The sequence below is a fragment of the Solanum pennellii genome, chromosome 5 (assembly GCF_001406875.1).
Source record: "Solanum pennellii chromosome 5, SPENNV200".
Taxonomy (NCBI): domain Eukaryota; kingdom Viridiplantae; phylum Streptophyta; class Magnoliopsida; order Solanales; family Solanaceae; genus Solanum; species Solanum pennellii.
The window spans coordinates 1930025-1946872 of NC_028641.1; the positions used below are offsets into that span (position 1 = coordinate 1930025).

The 16848-nt window shown below is 32.6% G+C and overlaps 2 protein-coding genes and 1 non-coding gene across 4 annotated transcripts; 1 reads left to right on the forward strand and 2 right to left on the reverse strand.

Moving 5' to 3' along the window:
- Positions 1–2887: 2887 nt before the first annotated feature.
- On the reverse strand, positions 2888–2961 carry TRNAI-AAU. The gene has a single exon. It is a non-coding gene; the product is annotated as a tRNA-Ile (tRNA).
- Positions 2962–5000: 2039 nt separating this feature from the next.
- Positions 5001–9947, forward strand: LOC107018621 (UDP-galactose/UDP-glucose transporter 3-like). Its single transcript, XM_015219148.2, has 7 exons — positions 5001–5270; positions 5819–5916; positions 6000–6130; positions 6429–6459; positions 8202–8305; positions 8457–8578; positions 9280–9947. Exons 1-7 carry the CDS (start codon positions 5167–5169, stop codon positions 9686–9688), a joined length of 999 nt encoding a protein of 332 aa, XP_015074634.1. The 5' UTR covers positions 5001–5166; the 3' UTR covers positions 9689–9947.
- A 785-nt stretch (positions 9948–10732) lies between these two features.
- LOC107020757 (transcription factor MYB124) lies at positions 10733–15713 on the reverse strand. Of its 2 annotated transcripts, none has more exons than XM_015221239.2 (12): positions 14942–15713; positions 14770–14816; positions 14602–14658; positions 14438–14510; positions 14233–14288; positions 13963–14142; positions 13718–13887; positions 13488–13636; positions 12986–13128; positions 12682–12902; positions 12424–12578; positions 10733–11496 (listed from the first exon to the last, which is right to left on the reverse strand). In XM_015221239.2, the coding sequence occupies exons 1-12, from the start codon at positions 15047–15049 to the stop codon at positions 11386–11388; spliced, it is 1470 nt and encodes a 489-aa protein (XP_015076725.1). In that variant the 5' UTR covers positions 15050–15713; the 3' UTR covers positions 10733–11385. The 2 variants fall into 2 exon arrangements, with proteins under 2 accessions (XP_015076725.1, XP_015076726.1); XM_015221240.2 differs by having other exon boundaries at positions 13488–13633; positions 14942–15712.
- Between the last annotated feature and the right edge of the window lie 1135 nt (positions 15714–16848).

Consider the following 16848-nt stretch of genomic DNA (forward strand, 5'->3'; position numbering starts at 1 on the left):
AAATTATTTGATTCTTTTTTTTAGACTTATCGCCCTTAGAAAATCGATCTCCAAAGTTGATTTTTAATTTTTTTTTAAAAAAAATATTATTTCTTAATAAAGACATGACCTCTTTTTTAGAGTGGATTTGAGGTATGAAATCCTCTATATTAACGAACATTTTATTCTTTAATATAGAACTTATCAATATGAATTTAGATTTTTGTATTTCAGTATGAATATTAAACATCACTAAAAAAAATCAAGACACATTTTTTATTTATATAATTTTTTTTAAAAAGAATGTTTAAGACATCTTTGCCCTTTGGAGATATTTAAATTCGAAATATTTCATTTGCCAACATAGTCAAATGAGTCATTGCGATTGCATCACACTAATAATGCCAAATAAATTGCATCCTAAAAGGAAAACATTTAGCCAAAAATTTCAAAGGTTAGAAATTTTTATTATTTATTTAACAAGTACAAAGAATTTTCATGTGTAATCCATTCACACTAGAATTGACATAGTAGTATGCTTCCTTGTCAACTTCATTCAAGCAAACGTAACGAACTGCTTCTCTCTTAATTAAAAGTTTCAGTTTTAAATTTTGTTATCAATTTTAGATATAAATAATATAAATTTGAACTAATTAAATTTTTATACGAATATCAAACGGATAAACAAAAAAAAGATGAAACTAACTTATTTAACCAGATGTATTTTCTCGATATATTTAATTGTGTACAAGTGGACGATGTAATCATAATTCTTTTGTTGGAAGGTTGGTATTAATTAATATGAAATTGTGGGTGGCCATGTTTTTGTACAGCCATGGGACCTTAGACTTAAAGTCACTAATGGAAGACCATCATATCACATAGGAAAAAAAAATAATTAAACAATTCTATTTCATTTTTAGACAATAATTAATATATATATTTTTATTTTGTCCTTGGTAGAAATTGATTTGAAGACTACAAACGTCTCAAAAATATAAATATATATTAGTGAAGGGTATTTTAAAACATATATGATACTTAAAATATAATGAGTTTAAAATTAAAAATCTCATAAAATTAAATTTATAGAATTTAAATCTTAAATTTGTACGTCGTCTAGAAGAGGACTTGGAATTGATCACTTTATTTCTTAGCTTTGAGTTTCGATCATGATAAAGGAACTTAATATGAAAGAACGTAATAGAATACTCAATAACTTTGTGTAACTTCCACCTTCAAAGGAAATAAATTTTTAGGTTTGATGACTTTTTTTGGATCAAGAAAATTCAATTTCGATGTAACAATAAACACTTTAATTTTTCTAATAGGTTAGAGATCCACATCATACATGGTCTATGGAAAACAAATGAAGGATAAATAGTGACATTGTTGATGTTGATTCTATATGAAGTGTTACACTATAAGAAATGTGACTTTAAGGGTGTTTAATCAATATTATAAGTCGATCAAATTGATTTATAAGTATTTTTTAAAATTTATTTATGTTTTTAGCGTACCAAATATTATAAAAATATTTATAAGTTAAAATTAGTTAAAATTCATAAATAACACTTTTTTTATTAAACAAATCAACTTTCTATTAACAGTTTCAACACTTTTATCCACACGTAACAAATTCATTTTTTATTTTTGTAAATAAATTTATTTTCAACCTCATAGAAAATTCCATCTAAAAGCTACTTTTTGCTTCCCATTAAAGAAACAAATCAAGTTTATCATATTTTTCCTTGCACACAAAGAAAATTGTTTATTTTTTCTTCCAAGGATAGGACCTACCTTTTGTTGACCCCTAATTTGCCATTTCAAATTTTACACATGTCAAAATCAATGTTTATAAAGTCCTATGAACTAATTTCCTTGACTATGGGGCAACTACACAAGTGATCATGAATCATACTCCATTGATTTCTAGCTAGTATTATTGTTTTCTTTCTTCTTTTGATTGCACAAAAAAAAAAGTCAGGGAACTTATAATTTAATTGTGGAATAACTATCAAACTAATTTATGTAATAAAAATATATTGGTCGGTTCATTTTTATTTATTGGTTATTACAGTTTATAGAGATGCTAAATTGTTATAGAACCATTTAAGATATTGATTTTATTGGTTATTGATCATTATCGGTTTAGCCGTTAAGATTTGACAAAAAAAAATGTCATTGAAAATGACTTAGAAACAAGATGACAAATCAAATGAATCATGCACATAAAAGTTCACGAATTATATCTTGTTCAAAAGCAAACACTTTTACGCGGTAAAATAACCAAGAGTCTGATACAATCAGAAATAAAAGTAGAGTCAAGTAGTTCAACTCAAGTTAAAAAATAAAGAAAATGAGCCAAAGTTACAAGTTCTGTTAGGTAACTTACCGGATAGGAAAAGCTCTAAGTCGAAGATTTTATACACAAAACAGTATAAATATAGTTATTTAATTTACTATCGGGTTATTGATTGACCCGTTAAGAAAAAATTTCAAACCGTTAAGAATAAAAAACGTGATAATATAAAAAATCAAAATCGTTATCAAAACTGCTAAACCAATAACACATTATATATAAACAAATAACTTTTTTTGGATTTAAATTATCAAAATTTCAATTCGGTTTTGAACCACTCTAAATTAAAATGTCCGTTTAATTGAAAATAAGTTAATCTATACAGAAATCTGGTTTAAAATAATTTCTTGCTATTAAATTAATTGTTTTAGGATATATAATGTGTAAGTTCAACGATGTTTTATTTTGCAAAAGTTAATTTGATAAATTTTTCTTTGGAAATTAGATTATAAGTTGAAAAACTAATATTATTAACCCATTTTATTTTTTAAAATAAGAAAAATAAAATTAGGAGTATTGTTATAAAAAAAAAACAAGAAATATTAGTGGCCCATGCAGGTCTCGAACCTGCGACCTTCACGTTATTAGCACGACGCTCTAATCAACTGAGCTAATAGGCCTTTGATATGATACTTAATTAACACTTAATATATAATTTATCGTATGCTACTGATTATGCCTTTTAGAACTCCAAGGGTAATAACATGAAGGATAAAATAGAAAATAGTTTCTTGGTTCATTTGTACTTTTCTAGTTTTATATGCCACCTTTCTAAGTGATTTTATCTGTCCATATTAGTAATTGTAGTACTACTCTTATAGTTTTTTGCTCTTCAAATTTTATTACTATTTATTATTTTGTGTAGTTTCATTATAGTATGACTCTTTGCATCTTTGTTTGGCTACTATATGTTGTTTTATGCTTTCGTTATATTATTTTTTTAGAATAATTTTTTTTTAGCCGAGGATCTGTCGAAAATAATATTTTTATATCTAAGCTAAATGTAAGATCTGTATACATTCTATTGTCGATAAACTCCACTTTACGCGTGACTATACATGGTATGTTGTTATTGTTGTTATTTTCCTTTCCTATTTTCTTTTGTTGCATTACCAAATGATTGAGTCTCTTTGGGAGAAAACCATATTTTGTAGCTCTCTCCTTTTTTGGTATGTCTCTTTTATACGGTTTTTTATTGTTAATTAACAATAACAAACCTTAGTTGATCAAAAAGTTGCCTCTAGTTGATATATTGGTGATTTATTATTATAATTATTATTATCATTATTATTATTAATTATTATTGTTATTATTATTATTATGCTTAATTGTTAGTTTACTGTGGTGTTCTATGTAGAAATAGAATTGGCTTGGATAGATATATTTAAGACCAGACAGCTCATGAGGTAATGGTTGCTCGCTTCATAATTAGAACTTAATTCAAATAACATTAACTTAATATTGAACATCGAATAAAATATTATCATTCTGAATTCGGTGTAACGTATGCAAGAGGTGATTTCATTTTCAAAAAATATTTTCCTTTCTATCGACGACGAGTACACCCTAGCTATATCAACAAGCTAAGGCATGCATGCTTAGTCAAAATTATAGTTTATACTATGTTTATCAATTATCAGCGTGTTTTACTAGTTTAGTTCCCTAAGGAACTAGGGTTGAGTACTGGCCGATTTGATTTTGAAGTATATCGATTTAGCTATATCAACAAGCTAGGCTTGCATGCTTAGTCAAAATTATAGTTTATACTATGTTTATCACTTATCAATGTGTTTTACTAGTTTAGTTCCCTAAGGCACTAGGATTGCATATTGATCGGTTTGGTTTTGAAGTATATTGATTTAGCTTATTGATTTTTGATTTGTAGAGATGTTAAACCGTTAAATAACCATTAAGATATTGACTTATCGATTATTGATCATTATCGGTTTAACCGTTAAGATTTGACACAGAAAAAAACATTGAGAATCACTTTAAAACAAGATGACAAACCAAATGAATCATGTACATGAGTTCACAAGTTACATCTTTCTCAAAATTCAATACTTTTACATTGGGACAATAAAAAATAAAAGTAGGAAACCAAACTCCTATTCAAGGACTTTATATAAAATAGTATAAATATAATTATTAATTTATCATCGGGTTATCAGTTAACCCGTTAAGAAAAAACCTATAACCTTATGAACCGATAACCCGATAATAAAAAAATCAAAACCGTTATCAAAATCGCTAGACCAATATCCTATTACTGATAAATCAATAACTTTTTTTTTCAATTCGAACTATATCGATTTTGAACAACTCGCACCCTTTTATTGTATAAATTTTATTTCAAAAACTTGAAGATTTCATGCCAGTTTACGATCAAATTAAATTGTTAGATTCTCGAAGTCCAAATTATATACATAAGTTAAAGATAGTGGAAGTATTTTTATGTATTTATACATTCTTCATAGAAAAAGAAAAAGATTTCCAAACGCGGTGCTATTCCAATTTTTGGTCGTTAAAGTTGGGTCAAATGTTGCGTCTATTCAGCCAATCAGCTGCAACTCTGAACTCACTTTAACCAATTAAAACACTCCACGTGTGATCAAAGACGTAGCACACATCCCACGCGCCATATATAAATCTCCACGCAACAACTGAATCGCCGGCAGTAAAAATAAAAAAAAGAAAACCGCGAAAACATCACCGGCTTCAATTTTTCTCTCTTTCGCCGGCGGCGGCGGCTTTTGATCATCATAAAATACACCTTTGAAGTCCACGTGGCTACCGGGATCTGATTTTTCCTACGACATTTCCACATGGAAGCTCACGGTGCTGGTCTCCGCCGTGTCCTTGTCCTCGCCTTCTGTGTCGCCGGAATCTGGTCCGCTTATATTTATCAAGGCGTTCTACAAGAGACTGTGTATGTCATTTCTTCTCTCCTTCCTCAGTTCTTAATTGTTTTATTTAAAGCTTCGTTTTACTTATATGATTTATGATTTGTTCTGTATTTTTTTTTATTGTTAAAAAGATTGTATGATGCTTTGGTGCTAGTTATGTATTTATCCTATGATTAAATTGATGTTTATTCTCTAGCAATTGATTGAATTTGTGAAACCTGCTTTTGCGAAATGTTAGTATCTAGTGGCTGAACCAAAAATTTTACTCAGATTGTTGCAACATGTAGCTAAACAGTGTGATTTTTTGGTGATCTGCTGTTGTTAGTACCATTCGTGAAGTTCGACTTTGAGCTCAAACAATGTTGCTCAATGACTATTGATAACAATTTCTAGAGGTTTTTTTTCCTTTTATACTCTAGAAGGTTCAATTTTTAGTACAATGTGTTTGCATTATGTGAGTTTGATGCAACTTTTTGATGTTTTCTTGTTAACTAAGCTGTGGAATTCATTTCTATTGATATATTCCTTTATTTATTTGGTTAATTTTAACATGTTTATGTATGGGTTTTAGGTCAACGAAGCGGTTTGGTCCTAACAATGAGAGGTTTGAACACTTGGCATTCCTAAATCTGGCGCAAAATGTAGTTTGTTTGGTATGGTCATTTATAAGTAAGTATACAGCATGTTCGTCGACTCTCTATTATAATGTGTGTGCGAGTTTGGCTAAGTATTGAGTGTGGTTTTTGTTGCAGTGATTAAGATTTGGTCTAATGGGAAGAGTGGTGGTGCTCCTTGGTGGAGTTATTGGAGTGCTGGTATAACAAATACTATTGGTCCTGCTATGGGGATTGAAGCACTTAAATACATCAGCTATCCTGCACAGGCATGTCCTATGCTTGATTATTTCTATATCTGATTTCTGCTCTACTTTTTTCCTTGTATGTTCCCAGTGAAGGGCTTAATCCCTTCAAATTTCTGGATTTGTGGCTTCTTGTGAAATGTGAACCATAGTACTAGCTAGCATTTAAGATTTCCTGAAGTACCTTTAGGAGAGAAATGCATGAGGTTTTATTTGTGTTCTAATTCATAGTAGTGGCTGATTAACTGATGTTTATGAGACCTTGATGGTTGTTTCCTTTTCTTTCCTGAATACATAATAACAAGACTACTTACTCTTGCAGGTCTTGGCAAAATCATCAAAAATGATTCCTGGTATGTCCGCAAGCAAGCATTTTTTACACTTACTTTGATATTCTTTTCTTAGAGTATGCTTTAGTGGATGTTGTTATTACTGAGATTTATGGAAATATAAAAAGGTGGATTGAAGATGTCTTGATGTGAATTCTATTTATTGAAAAAGCAATGTTCTAGGGTTTCTAGAGTTTCAAAAATAAAAAAACGAAATGTTAATATTATTGAATTTCTGAAGTGTAAGGCCATGACCTTAGAAAGGAGATCCAGTGAACATGGTGGCCTTTCAATTGTTCTACGTCTCTGGTATTCAGCTTCTGAGCTCTTATAGTTTTGTACTTGAGCAGGTGTTATGTCGTATACTTAGAGGGAACTGACTCTTAAAGAGAGGGTGAATGTAAAAAAAAATTCAGAATAGAGTATCTGTGATTAGAGGTCAAAACTGAAACATATAGAATGACGTAATGGAACGCAACAATCTTGAATACTGCAGTTGCTAGAAGTGATATTTAGATATTTATACTCAATTGTGAGGCATATAAGATCTAAGGGCAAAGAGAAGAGTGGTATTGGTGTGTCTAGCATCTCTATGATGTAGTCAGAACAAATTTTCTATAAAAAGGGCTTTTACTGAAACAAAGAGGAAAGCGCACATGGTAGAATATAAACTGAAACAAAATGTGATGGAAACCATTACTTAAAACAACTAGCCTTGAATACATTACATGTCCAAAAGAAAGGGAAAGAAAAAAGAGAAGCATTTCAATCTTTTGATGGTCTAATAACACATCCTTGACTACATTTCATGGACTTGTATGAGAAGCTATGTGAACTGCACACAAGCTGAAGGCTTAGATCTGTCCTAAGTATTACATACTTTGGTCAAATAAGAATACTTGACATGGTCCCAAGCTTTGTATTAACCATTGCAACAGTCCTTCCAGAATCTAGTCAAAATAAAAGAACTTGATTGTTAATATCAAAATTGAAAAATCTGGTTGTTCAAGTGTTATAATCTATTGCTATCTAGAAGGTGCAGGACTCCCACTAGGAGCTTGGAAAAATGTAAATAGGTATCCACCACTTTTTTCACAGCTTGGACCATCTAGGAGCAATTACTGCTTAAGTCATTTGAATCTGGGGCAACTCATTATTATTAGCTCTTCATGATCTACAGACTGCACAGAAGTCTTAACATTGGAAGTTACAACTTTTTGATTGGAAGAATATAAAGAGGGAAGATGTTGGTATATGAAATGATTTAGGTGATTTAAATAAGGATTTAGAAGTAAAAACTGAAAAAATGGTTTATAAATATTTTTCTTATCGTTTACAACTGAATTCTTGCATCTTAAAAGGAAGCTCCGTTGAGCTGCAAAAAAAAGAAGAAATTATAGCATTCTATAGAGGAACATGAGTTCAACTGGATCAAGATGTTTGCCTGGATGCAGTTTCCAAGGGCTGAGGATTAGGTGGAAACTGGGATTACTGTGGACCATCTGTAGTATCACTTAGATTTTGTGTGGAGGCTGTGTGAAAGGAATAGAATCTGGCTATTACGGAAGGGAAGAAAAAGATGTTTAGATAGATTCTTTTTGTTCTTTCTTACTGTTTCTTATTTCCTCTAAAGAGCGAAGGTTTTCTGCTGTAAGAATGTTAAAGTCAATCTTTTTGATAATGGCATTTAAGTTTATTTCAGTAAAACTTTCTTTCTTAATTTTTGTAAAAAAAATTGACTAATGTTATTTAATTACTTCTTGCAGTAATGTTCATGGGAACGCTAGTTTATGGCATAAGATACACAATTCCAGAATATGTATGCTCTCTACTTGTTGCTGGTGGTGTTTCACTATTTGCACTCTCAAAGGTAACATTTTATTGTAATATCTAAGATACAATGTCTAACTTTTCTTCTCTTCCCTTTTTTCTCTGACATGCTTGTAATTATTCAAGGAAAAGCCAAAGTCCTTTCTGTGAACTACCCCTAACTTTTTCTCTTGTACTTGACTTGATTACAGACTAGCTCGAAAACCATTAGTAAATTGGCACATCCAAATGCTCCACTTGGGTATGGACTGTGCTTCCTGAACCTCACCTTTGATGGCTTCACCAATGCTACTCAGGATTCAATTTCAGCAAGGTAGTTTCCTGTTAAACTATGATTTTTGTGCGTCATCTCCTGATATTATTACGAGGAATTCTTTGTTTGTGTTTTATATGCTTTAGCTTTTCTTAAACATGAATAGAGTAGAAGGTTATATGTAAAAAAAGTAACCAAGTTGATGATAGAAAAGCCGCTTATCCAAAAAACTGTTGTAGAGCTGAGGTTTTAGGCTCTTTAAGTTCTCTCACTTTTCTCCACCTGCATATTCTGGAACTTAATTCTACCTTGTGGAACTATTATCAGTGGGAGTAGAAGTGCAAACATAATCGGGTGTGAGAAAGGTATGGCAGTATAAGGGAGAGCAGAAAGGCAATAAAGGGTAAGGGTACAGCTTTTAAAGATTTGGGCAGGAGGGATTATCCAAAGATAGGTTATAGATTTTAGCTTTGTAACTCCATTAACAAATATTTCATGAAATCCCACTAGACAAATTCAGGCTAACTATGTGGTTGCGTGATCTACTTTTATCAGGTAGTTGAGGATCTATATCTTTACTGATGACAGGCCATAATGTTGAATGTACTGTAGGATATATCAAATGTCATTGTTTAATATTACTTCTTAAAAAAACAAATTATTTAAGCATTTCCTCTGACCTTCAGAGATCTTTGTTGTGGATGAAAAATGCAATTTTTCACTTGTATTCAACAACTAAGTACTCCTATTTTTTCCCTCAGGTATCCTAAGACATCTGCATGGGATATTATGTTTGGAATGAATTTATGGGGTACCATTTACAATATGATGTTCATGTTTGGCTGGTCAACTGCCAGCGGCTATGAGGCAGTTCAGTTCTGTAAGCAGCATCCAGAGGCAGCATGGGACATTCTTCTTTACTGTCTGTGCGGCGCTGTGGGACAGAACTTCATTTTCCTAACCATTAGTCGATTTGGTTCTCTGACCAACACAACCATTACTACTACACGCAAGTTTGTGAGCATAGTAGTATCTTCTGTATTAAGTGGCAATCCACTGTCAGAAAAGCAATGGACAAGCGTCGGCATGGTGTTCTCCGGATTATCTTACCAGATTTACTTGAAGTGGAGGAAGTTGCAGAGAATGACAAAGAAGAGGAAGCCCCTGTAAATGTTATATAATCTTTTTATCGGAGCATACAGTTCTGTAATATTTAGTCATTTTTTCTCCTGTTGTATTTCCAGCATCCCAGGAGGGACAACACTTCCATTATTGGACAAGATAATCAAAAAGAATTAGCATATCTGTAGAATGTTAGCCCATTTTTGTAGTTGTTTTATATATTAAACAGTGTTTAAGACCATAAACAGCTCAGAAGCTATAGCATTACTGATATTTTATATAACGTATAAGAACTCTCTTTTTTCTATATTTGTTAATCGTTCAGGTACCAATCTGGGTCTTTCGGGAACAACCTTTCTACTTTTATGAGGTAATGGTAAGGTTTGCGTACATTCTACTCTCTTCAGATCCCACTTGTGGGATTTTACTGCATATGGTGGTGTTGTTGTTCAGGTATTAATCTGTAAGTACAATGTTTGTTCTGTATAATTCTTGGCCATGTCCAAAATGGGACATTGTAGATCCAACAGCTCACCTTATTTCAGCTCAAAAAGTAATTCAAAATGTTGAAGTTACTTGCTTTTCTTGGGTCATGGTTGGTGCATCATGACCACATCCTATTACTATTATGTCCCTCAACTGTTAGCACAAAAAGAATTTGATACTGGTTATTGTAAGGTCATTCTAGTCTTTTCCTCACTGCCAGTAGAATTCACACTTTAATTTGTACAGGGTTCCCTCCCCTTTTACACTGCCTTTTTGCTTTAAGTAATGATCACAGTAGCCCACCACTGCTACCAACTGCTGACCAATTTAAATAAGCAACAGATGTCTCAGACCCCTCCTTCCCCACAAGATTCCACCCTCATTTACAAATCTCAGACACAGAGACAGCAGCAGCAGCAGAAGGAATGGAAGAATTCTCTTACTTATAAAGCCAGAGAAAGCAACAGCCTTTATCTTTACGCGTAAGAACTCATACCTCTTTCATTTCTGTGCTTATAACAAGTTTATGTGTAAAGATATAGCTGTTCATTTGCAGTCAGCATTACCTGTAACAGTATCAGACTAGTAGAGCAGAGAAGAGAAATGTACGCACACACGAACCATATAGCATTCTCAAATCAAATAAAGTATGCTTTACATTACATGTAGATCAGGCAAAGAGAAAAGCTCTGAACAGCCTAGAGACTTATTATATAACATCTACACACAAAATATATGAAAAGAAACTTAGATAGGAGGCCAATTCGACTTGTTGATCCTCCTACCTCTCCCTATGATTTCTTTTCTCTTTTTTTTTTCTGTCTTGTAAATACTCTATGAACTTTGGCGAGGTGCCAATTTGTAAGTACAATGTTTGTTCTGTACAGCTGGCTAATTAAAAGCCGAAAGCTTATGGAACATCAAATACCCCCATTTGAGTTCCATAACAACACACCAAAGAATGAGAAACAATTAAATAACACACTAGATAATGGTGAGTATTAGGTTGGAAACTCCAAAAACGGATGCAGATCATCTGTCAGATCTCCAGAGAAAAAGCTAGAATGCCTCCGATGCATTCTAGGGTGCAGACCAGATCTTCCAAGGCCTCTTGAAAAAAACATAGGTCATAGAGACTGCAATCCAAACAAAAAGAACTCCAAAAATTGAGTAAACTACATATAAGAAGAACTGTTGATCAAAGTTATGGTGATACTGCTCCCCGCAGAATCTTTGTAAGGTTTGATCAGTAAAGTTGGTTATAGACTGTTGAGGAGGGCTCTTTTGCACGATGGAGGTTGTGAAAGATTTGTGCCTGGATGCATGGATGTGGACTCCACTCCAAGTGTTTTCCATAGGAACTGCCTCTCCTGAAAAAACAGTTGAGAAAAAGTTAATCTCACCCTTGCTTCACACTATACATGAAATAGGTAAGGTCAAAGAGAAAACCACATTGAAATTACGAATCACAATTTACATGAAATAGACAAGTCAGTGTAAAAAACATGATCACCAAAACCAAACTTCTAATACAAGCAGAAATTGACATATATCTAAGAGGTTGCCTTCTGGCAAAGATTTGGGAGACCAATAAATCAGATAATTGTAGTATGTTGAAATACCAGTACAACTTCACTATACTCAAAGATTTTGGGGGTTGCCTGTCATATATACATATTAAGTCCTTTTCCTTCTTCCCTTTTAGTATTCAATATATTAGAGCTGACAACAGATGCATAGTTCTTTGCTGACAGCACTAATATTCGATAATTATATTTATAAGTTTTTCAAATTTTATAGGGAAAGAAACATGGTAAAAAGCACTTTAAAAAAATTGTGTTAAGGAGACATCAAAGGAAAGAACAAAAACAAAAGAATACAACACACTTTCTCTTGAGCTTTTTGAACCATCGCTGAGGTAAAACTCTTCTTTCCAGTTGAATCAATTTGTCTATTGTTCACTATGGGAATACTTGGTAGGAATATATTCACACTTGTGGACGTCAAAAGACTAATTATGCTACTTTCTTAGTGCAAAAGGCAGGTAACACAGTTTCAATAAGAAACATCGAAGAACTGATAAAATCTGTAGCAACGTCTGTTGCTGCTCCAATCCCCTGTGAAATCTCTCCTAATATCTCAATTAAGCAACGGTATTAGTTCCTTTGATGGATTTAGCATGCATAAAGGCCAATTCTATCCATTAGTTCAATGCATTTTTAAGTGAAGCTGCTTTTGATTAAAAAAATTTTTACCTAAAGTTCAGTTTAATATTTGACAAGAGATAGAATGCTTACACTTTCTGAAAACTTTGGAGTGGGAATTTCTGCAGCTAAAGATCTGAACAGTGGAGTAACTTGAAGAGGAGAACTGAAATCTGTATTCAGAAAGTCACATTCAGCTGTAGCTGGTCCATTATTCGCTTTTTCTTCATCACAAACTGGCAAAGTATCTGAGATAATACAATCACCACTAGTATCAGTCTAAAACAACTCCTATGGATGAAGAGCTAAAAGAAACATCGTTGAAGTCTTTCCCCCAAATTATGAGTGTACCTCGAGTGGTTGATATGTGGCAGGAGGTTCCATTTTCTAATTCATGAAGCCCGGCTTGATCACTCATCTGAGAAGTTCGTAATTCAGATTCAATATCCTGATGCTGTGCACACACCTCAGCTTGGCTTTCTTCTGTTTTATCAGCCAGTGCATGGCATAGCAAAGTTGATCCCGTACTATACTCAGAGCTGCCAGCAGAATCTTCAGATAAAGCAGGTTGCCTGCACATCGACATTTTAGACACAGTGGCATGGGATAAGCTGGGAATAGTTAAAAGTGAGCTTGTGTGGTCACTGGTCAATACCTCCAAGATGGTCGACTGCCTTCATTACTGCTTCTTGAATCTGCTATCAGGTTCTTATAATCATCAGGTTCAAAATTCATCTCAGGTAGCTGGAACTTGAGTGTATCACCATCCTTTGTTTGTTGAAGAAAATCTTGGAGTATCTGCACAAAATTCACACTTCTCCATTAGAGTTTCTGCACATTCGGTGCAGACTAGTTTCTTGAACTATGTGAAACAAGAAACGAAGCTGGACATTTGAAGAAACTTAGCATTAGCAGCTCAAGAAGTCTTTATCTTTCTTATGTTGTCAACGAGTTAAAGATGGATCTTCCAATTTTTCGCCAAGGAAATGAATCGTTAAACAACAGTAGACGGTTCATTAGTTGTCCTGATTGAGTTAATCAGGTCATGTAGAAACAAGGTTCAATTCATGAGACACTAGAGATGAACTACATAGTTATAAAGCGATTACTCTGAACAGTGTGGACTAGAATATCGAGAAACACAGTTTTAGACTCACCTTCCAAGCACTTTCAAGGCTTTGATCTGTATTTTCTGTATTAACTTTCATTGCTAGTGAGCTTAGCAGCTCTGCTTGTTGCATCAAAGCCTGTTTCTTTGGATCATCTTGTTTAAGGAATGTTCCTTGAGTTTTGTTGTCACTAGCTGCTTAAAAATCCAAAAATACTGATCAGACACTTCCTCTTACTAGTCAACGATATACTGTTCTTACTTTTCAAGATCATTTACCATTTTCAGTTATCGTCTGATGAGATACCAAACTTTCCCCAGTGTTATGCAGGTTTTGAGCTAGTACCGCAAATGGATGTCTCAGCAATGGATGTGCAGTAGTTCCACAATCACCATCAGATTTTTCTCTGCTGTTACCAATTTGAAGGACATCTGAAATGTCGCTCCGCCTACATCAAAAGTGTTATACTGGAAACTCCATTTCTTTAAACCATAGTAAAATCTTGCTGTTATTCATTTTTTACCTTAGCTTTTTAATAGGACCAGCAGCTTCAGCTATGTTGTCAACATTGATACCATCTGGAAATATAACCCTCTTGTTATTCAGGTTAATGAATGAATTGCTGTTTTCTTTAGCCAAAGCTTCATGCTTTGCTCTCTTTTTGCACAGTGTAGTGAACCGATTCTTCACAGCATTATCCGTCCTGAAGTTTTTCCCAAAAAAAACAACATCAGATGACAACTTCAATCTGTCATAACAAAACACAGAAAAGCAACACAAAAAAACTAATTACCTGCCTGATACCACCTTGGCAATTTCAGTCCATCTGTTACCAAAAATCTTTTGAGCCTACAAACATTACACTTTCTCTATCAGATTCCGATCACAACATGATAGCAGCATCAACCAAACTTGAGCTCAAAATGGTGTTAAAACAAGTGACAGTGATGGGGAGAGATAAAAAAAGAAGAAGTAAAATCAAAAAAGCATCATTTCACCTCACATAAAAGCATATCTTCTTCAGGTGACCACCCTCCTTTCTTGAAATCAGAGTTCAAATAAGTAAACCATCTGCAGATAACACCAACCAAAACTATAATCTTTTTTCATAAAAAATCAAAAGAAAAGTGAGTGTCTTTATCAAGAACTCATTTTTATTAACCTTCTTCTACATTGCCTTGTTGTTTTATCCTTGAACTTCGATGCGATGATCGTCCAACTACAGAAAACAAATTTTGAATTTCAATTCATATATCACATAATCCATTGATTCTAATCATAACTTCAACAACAAAAAAACCATGAAAGAACATTGAAACAAAAACTATACTTGTCTGTTCCATGAATTCGAATTTGCTCTCTTAGTATATCATCCTCCTACAACACAAACACAAAACAAATCCATTACATCTCATAAATCCAATCAATCCAACAACTCAAAAACATAAAAAATCATTTCTTGAAAAAATCTCAATACACTAAACTCAAAAACACAAACACACCTCTTGAGACCAAGAAACAATATGTCTTTCTTTAGGTTTAGCAGCTTCAACACTATTTCCATTACTACTAGAATTAGTAGTTACCCTTTTCTTCATACCACTCTGCATTTTTTCCTCCTTCTTTGTTCCCTCAACACAAGCATGCTATAGTAAAATTAAAAAAAAAACACCCTTTTGGGTGAATGTTATATAAAAAGAACCAAAAGGGTATTTTACAATTTTCACAAAAAGCAAAAACTGTTCAACACTACACTCACTAATCCTTATTCAAGAATTGAACAACACAACTCACAACTAAAAATACAATCTTTTTTTTTTTTGCATAGGATTCTGACTTTTAACCCCCAAGACTCCACCTTTTTTGCCCCAAGAAAGTTCAAACAACACCCATGGAATCCAAATTAAGATTCTTTATTACCATTGGACCCAAAAAAAAAAAAAAACTTCCTCGAGATTTGTGAAAAAATGAAAAAAAAAACAATCTTGATTCTTGGGGGTATACTAAACGTAGATCTAAAGGTATGTAAAACCTTAAAGATTGTATTTTTATGGTAATCTTGTATGATATTGAGCAAAAAATCAAGAAAAGGGGGTGAAGGGGGTTTAAGGGGGGGTGGGGTGGAGTGTTCAAAAGAGCATAATTTTTTGCTTTGTTTGTGTGATTGTAATGGTGTGTTTGTGTGTAGGGTATAATAGAAATGGAAATTGAGAGATAGTTAAAATAATCAACGGATTCTTTGCTTTTAGGCGCGGGGTATTGTTAGGCAAGTTTGAAAAATAACACTGAATTCCATGAGACTATAATTATTAGGCATAGTAGAAAACTACAATCATTTCCCACTTTCTCTTCTTCTAGTGTATGTATGTATGTGTGAATTATGATGTTTCTAGTTTGTATATGATGACTTAGGTGGATAGTATTTGAAGAGCGGTGTATTTTTTATCGAGTCATGTTTCTTACAGTGTGTTCGATGACAGTATTTGAAAAGTGATGTTTTTTTTATGGAGTCATGTGTTTTGTGAATAGTATTTGAAGATTGATGTATTTTCTGTGGAAGTCACGTTTATTAGGGTGTGTTTGATGATAGTATTTGAAAAGCGGTATTTTTTATGAAGTCATGTTTATTAGAGCGTATTGATGTATTTTCTATGGAGTCACGTTTGTTAGAGCGTGTTTATAGATAGTATTTGAAGAGCGATATTTCCTATAAAGTACTAACATTCATCAGAATGCACTTTTGATTATATTCATGAAACTTATCAATTCAAATTCAAATTACTCGGATTTCAGAATAGCTACAACACATCAGATGGGAAATCAAAACAATGGTGTGACACGTGAAAAGAGCAGATTTGCACGAACTAATCCTACTCACATTTAGTGTTAACGCCAAATCTCATTATAGACAATTCTCTTTCTAGTTTGTCTATCACGTTTGTTGGAGCGTGTTTACTTTTCACGTGAAAAACTTTAAATATAACTTTAAATTAGTCGAGTTCAAAATAGTTATCACATATTAGATGGGAAAATAAACTAATGGGCTAACACTTTGATAAGATAGTATTTCAATAGACAAATCTTTTTCACTTTTAGTGCTTACACAAATCTCATCACAAACAAACTTCTTTATAATAATGTCATTTGGACAGATATTTGTAGCTACTATAACGAAATTATAGTTATAGAGCACATTTAACTATTATAGTGAAATGTTATTATAGAAAATAATTATTATAAAAAAAGTTTTATTAAAAAAAGTTTTATTAGATTACATTAAAATTAAAATTAAAATTAAAAATATGAACGTAAATACAAAATATGAAAAAGTTTTTTTGAATAGGAGTAATAATTAAGTATGGCCGTATTTTTAGACAAGGAATAAATACTATATAATAGTAGAATGATT

What these genes read in the sequence shown, in the direction of transcription:
- LOC107020757 (XM_015221239.2), bottom strand. Translation starts at nt 15,049, where the DNA reads ATGCAGAGTGGTATGAAGAAAAGGGTAACTACTAATTCTAGTAGTAAT. An exon ending in TTGTTTCTTGGTCTCAAGAG is followed by an intron (nt 14,817 to 14,941) that starts GTGTGTTTGTGT and finishes TTTGTGTTGTAG; the next exon opens with GAGGATGATATACTAAGAGA. An exon ending in GGCAGTCGACCATCTTGGAG is followed by an intron (nt 12,903 to 12,985) that starts GTATTGACCAGT and finishes GTCGATGTGCAG; the next exon opens with GCAACCTGCTTTATCTGAAG.
- LOC107018621 (XM_015219148.2), top strand. Translation starts at nt 5,167, where the DNA reads ATGGAAGCTCACGGTGCTGGTCTCCGCCGTGTCCTTGTCCTCGCCTTC. An exon ending in ATCATCAAAAATGATTCCTG is followed by an intron (nt 6,460 to 8,201) that starts GTATGTCCGCAA and finishes TACTTCTTGCAG; the next exon opens with TAATGTTCATGGGAACGCTA. An exon ending in CACTATTTGCACTCTCAAAG is followed by an intron (nt 8,306 to 8,456) that starts GTAACATTTTAT and finishes ACTTGATTACAG; the next exon opens with ACTAGCTCGAAAACCATTAG.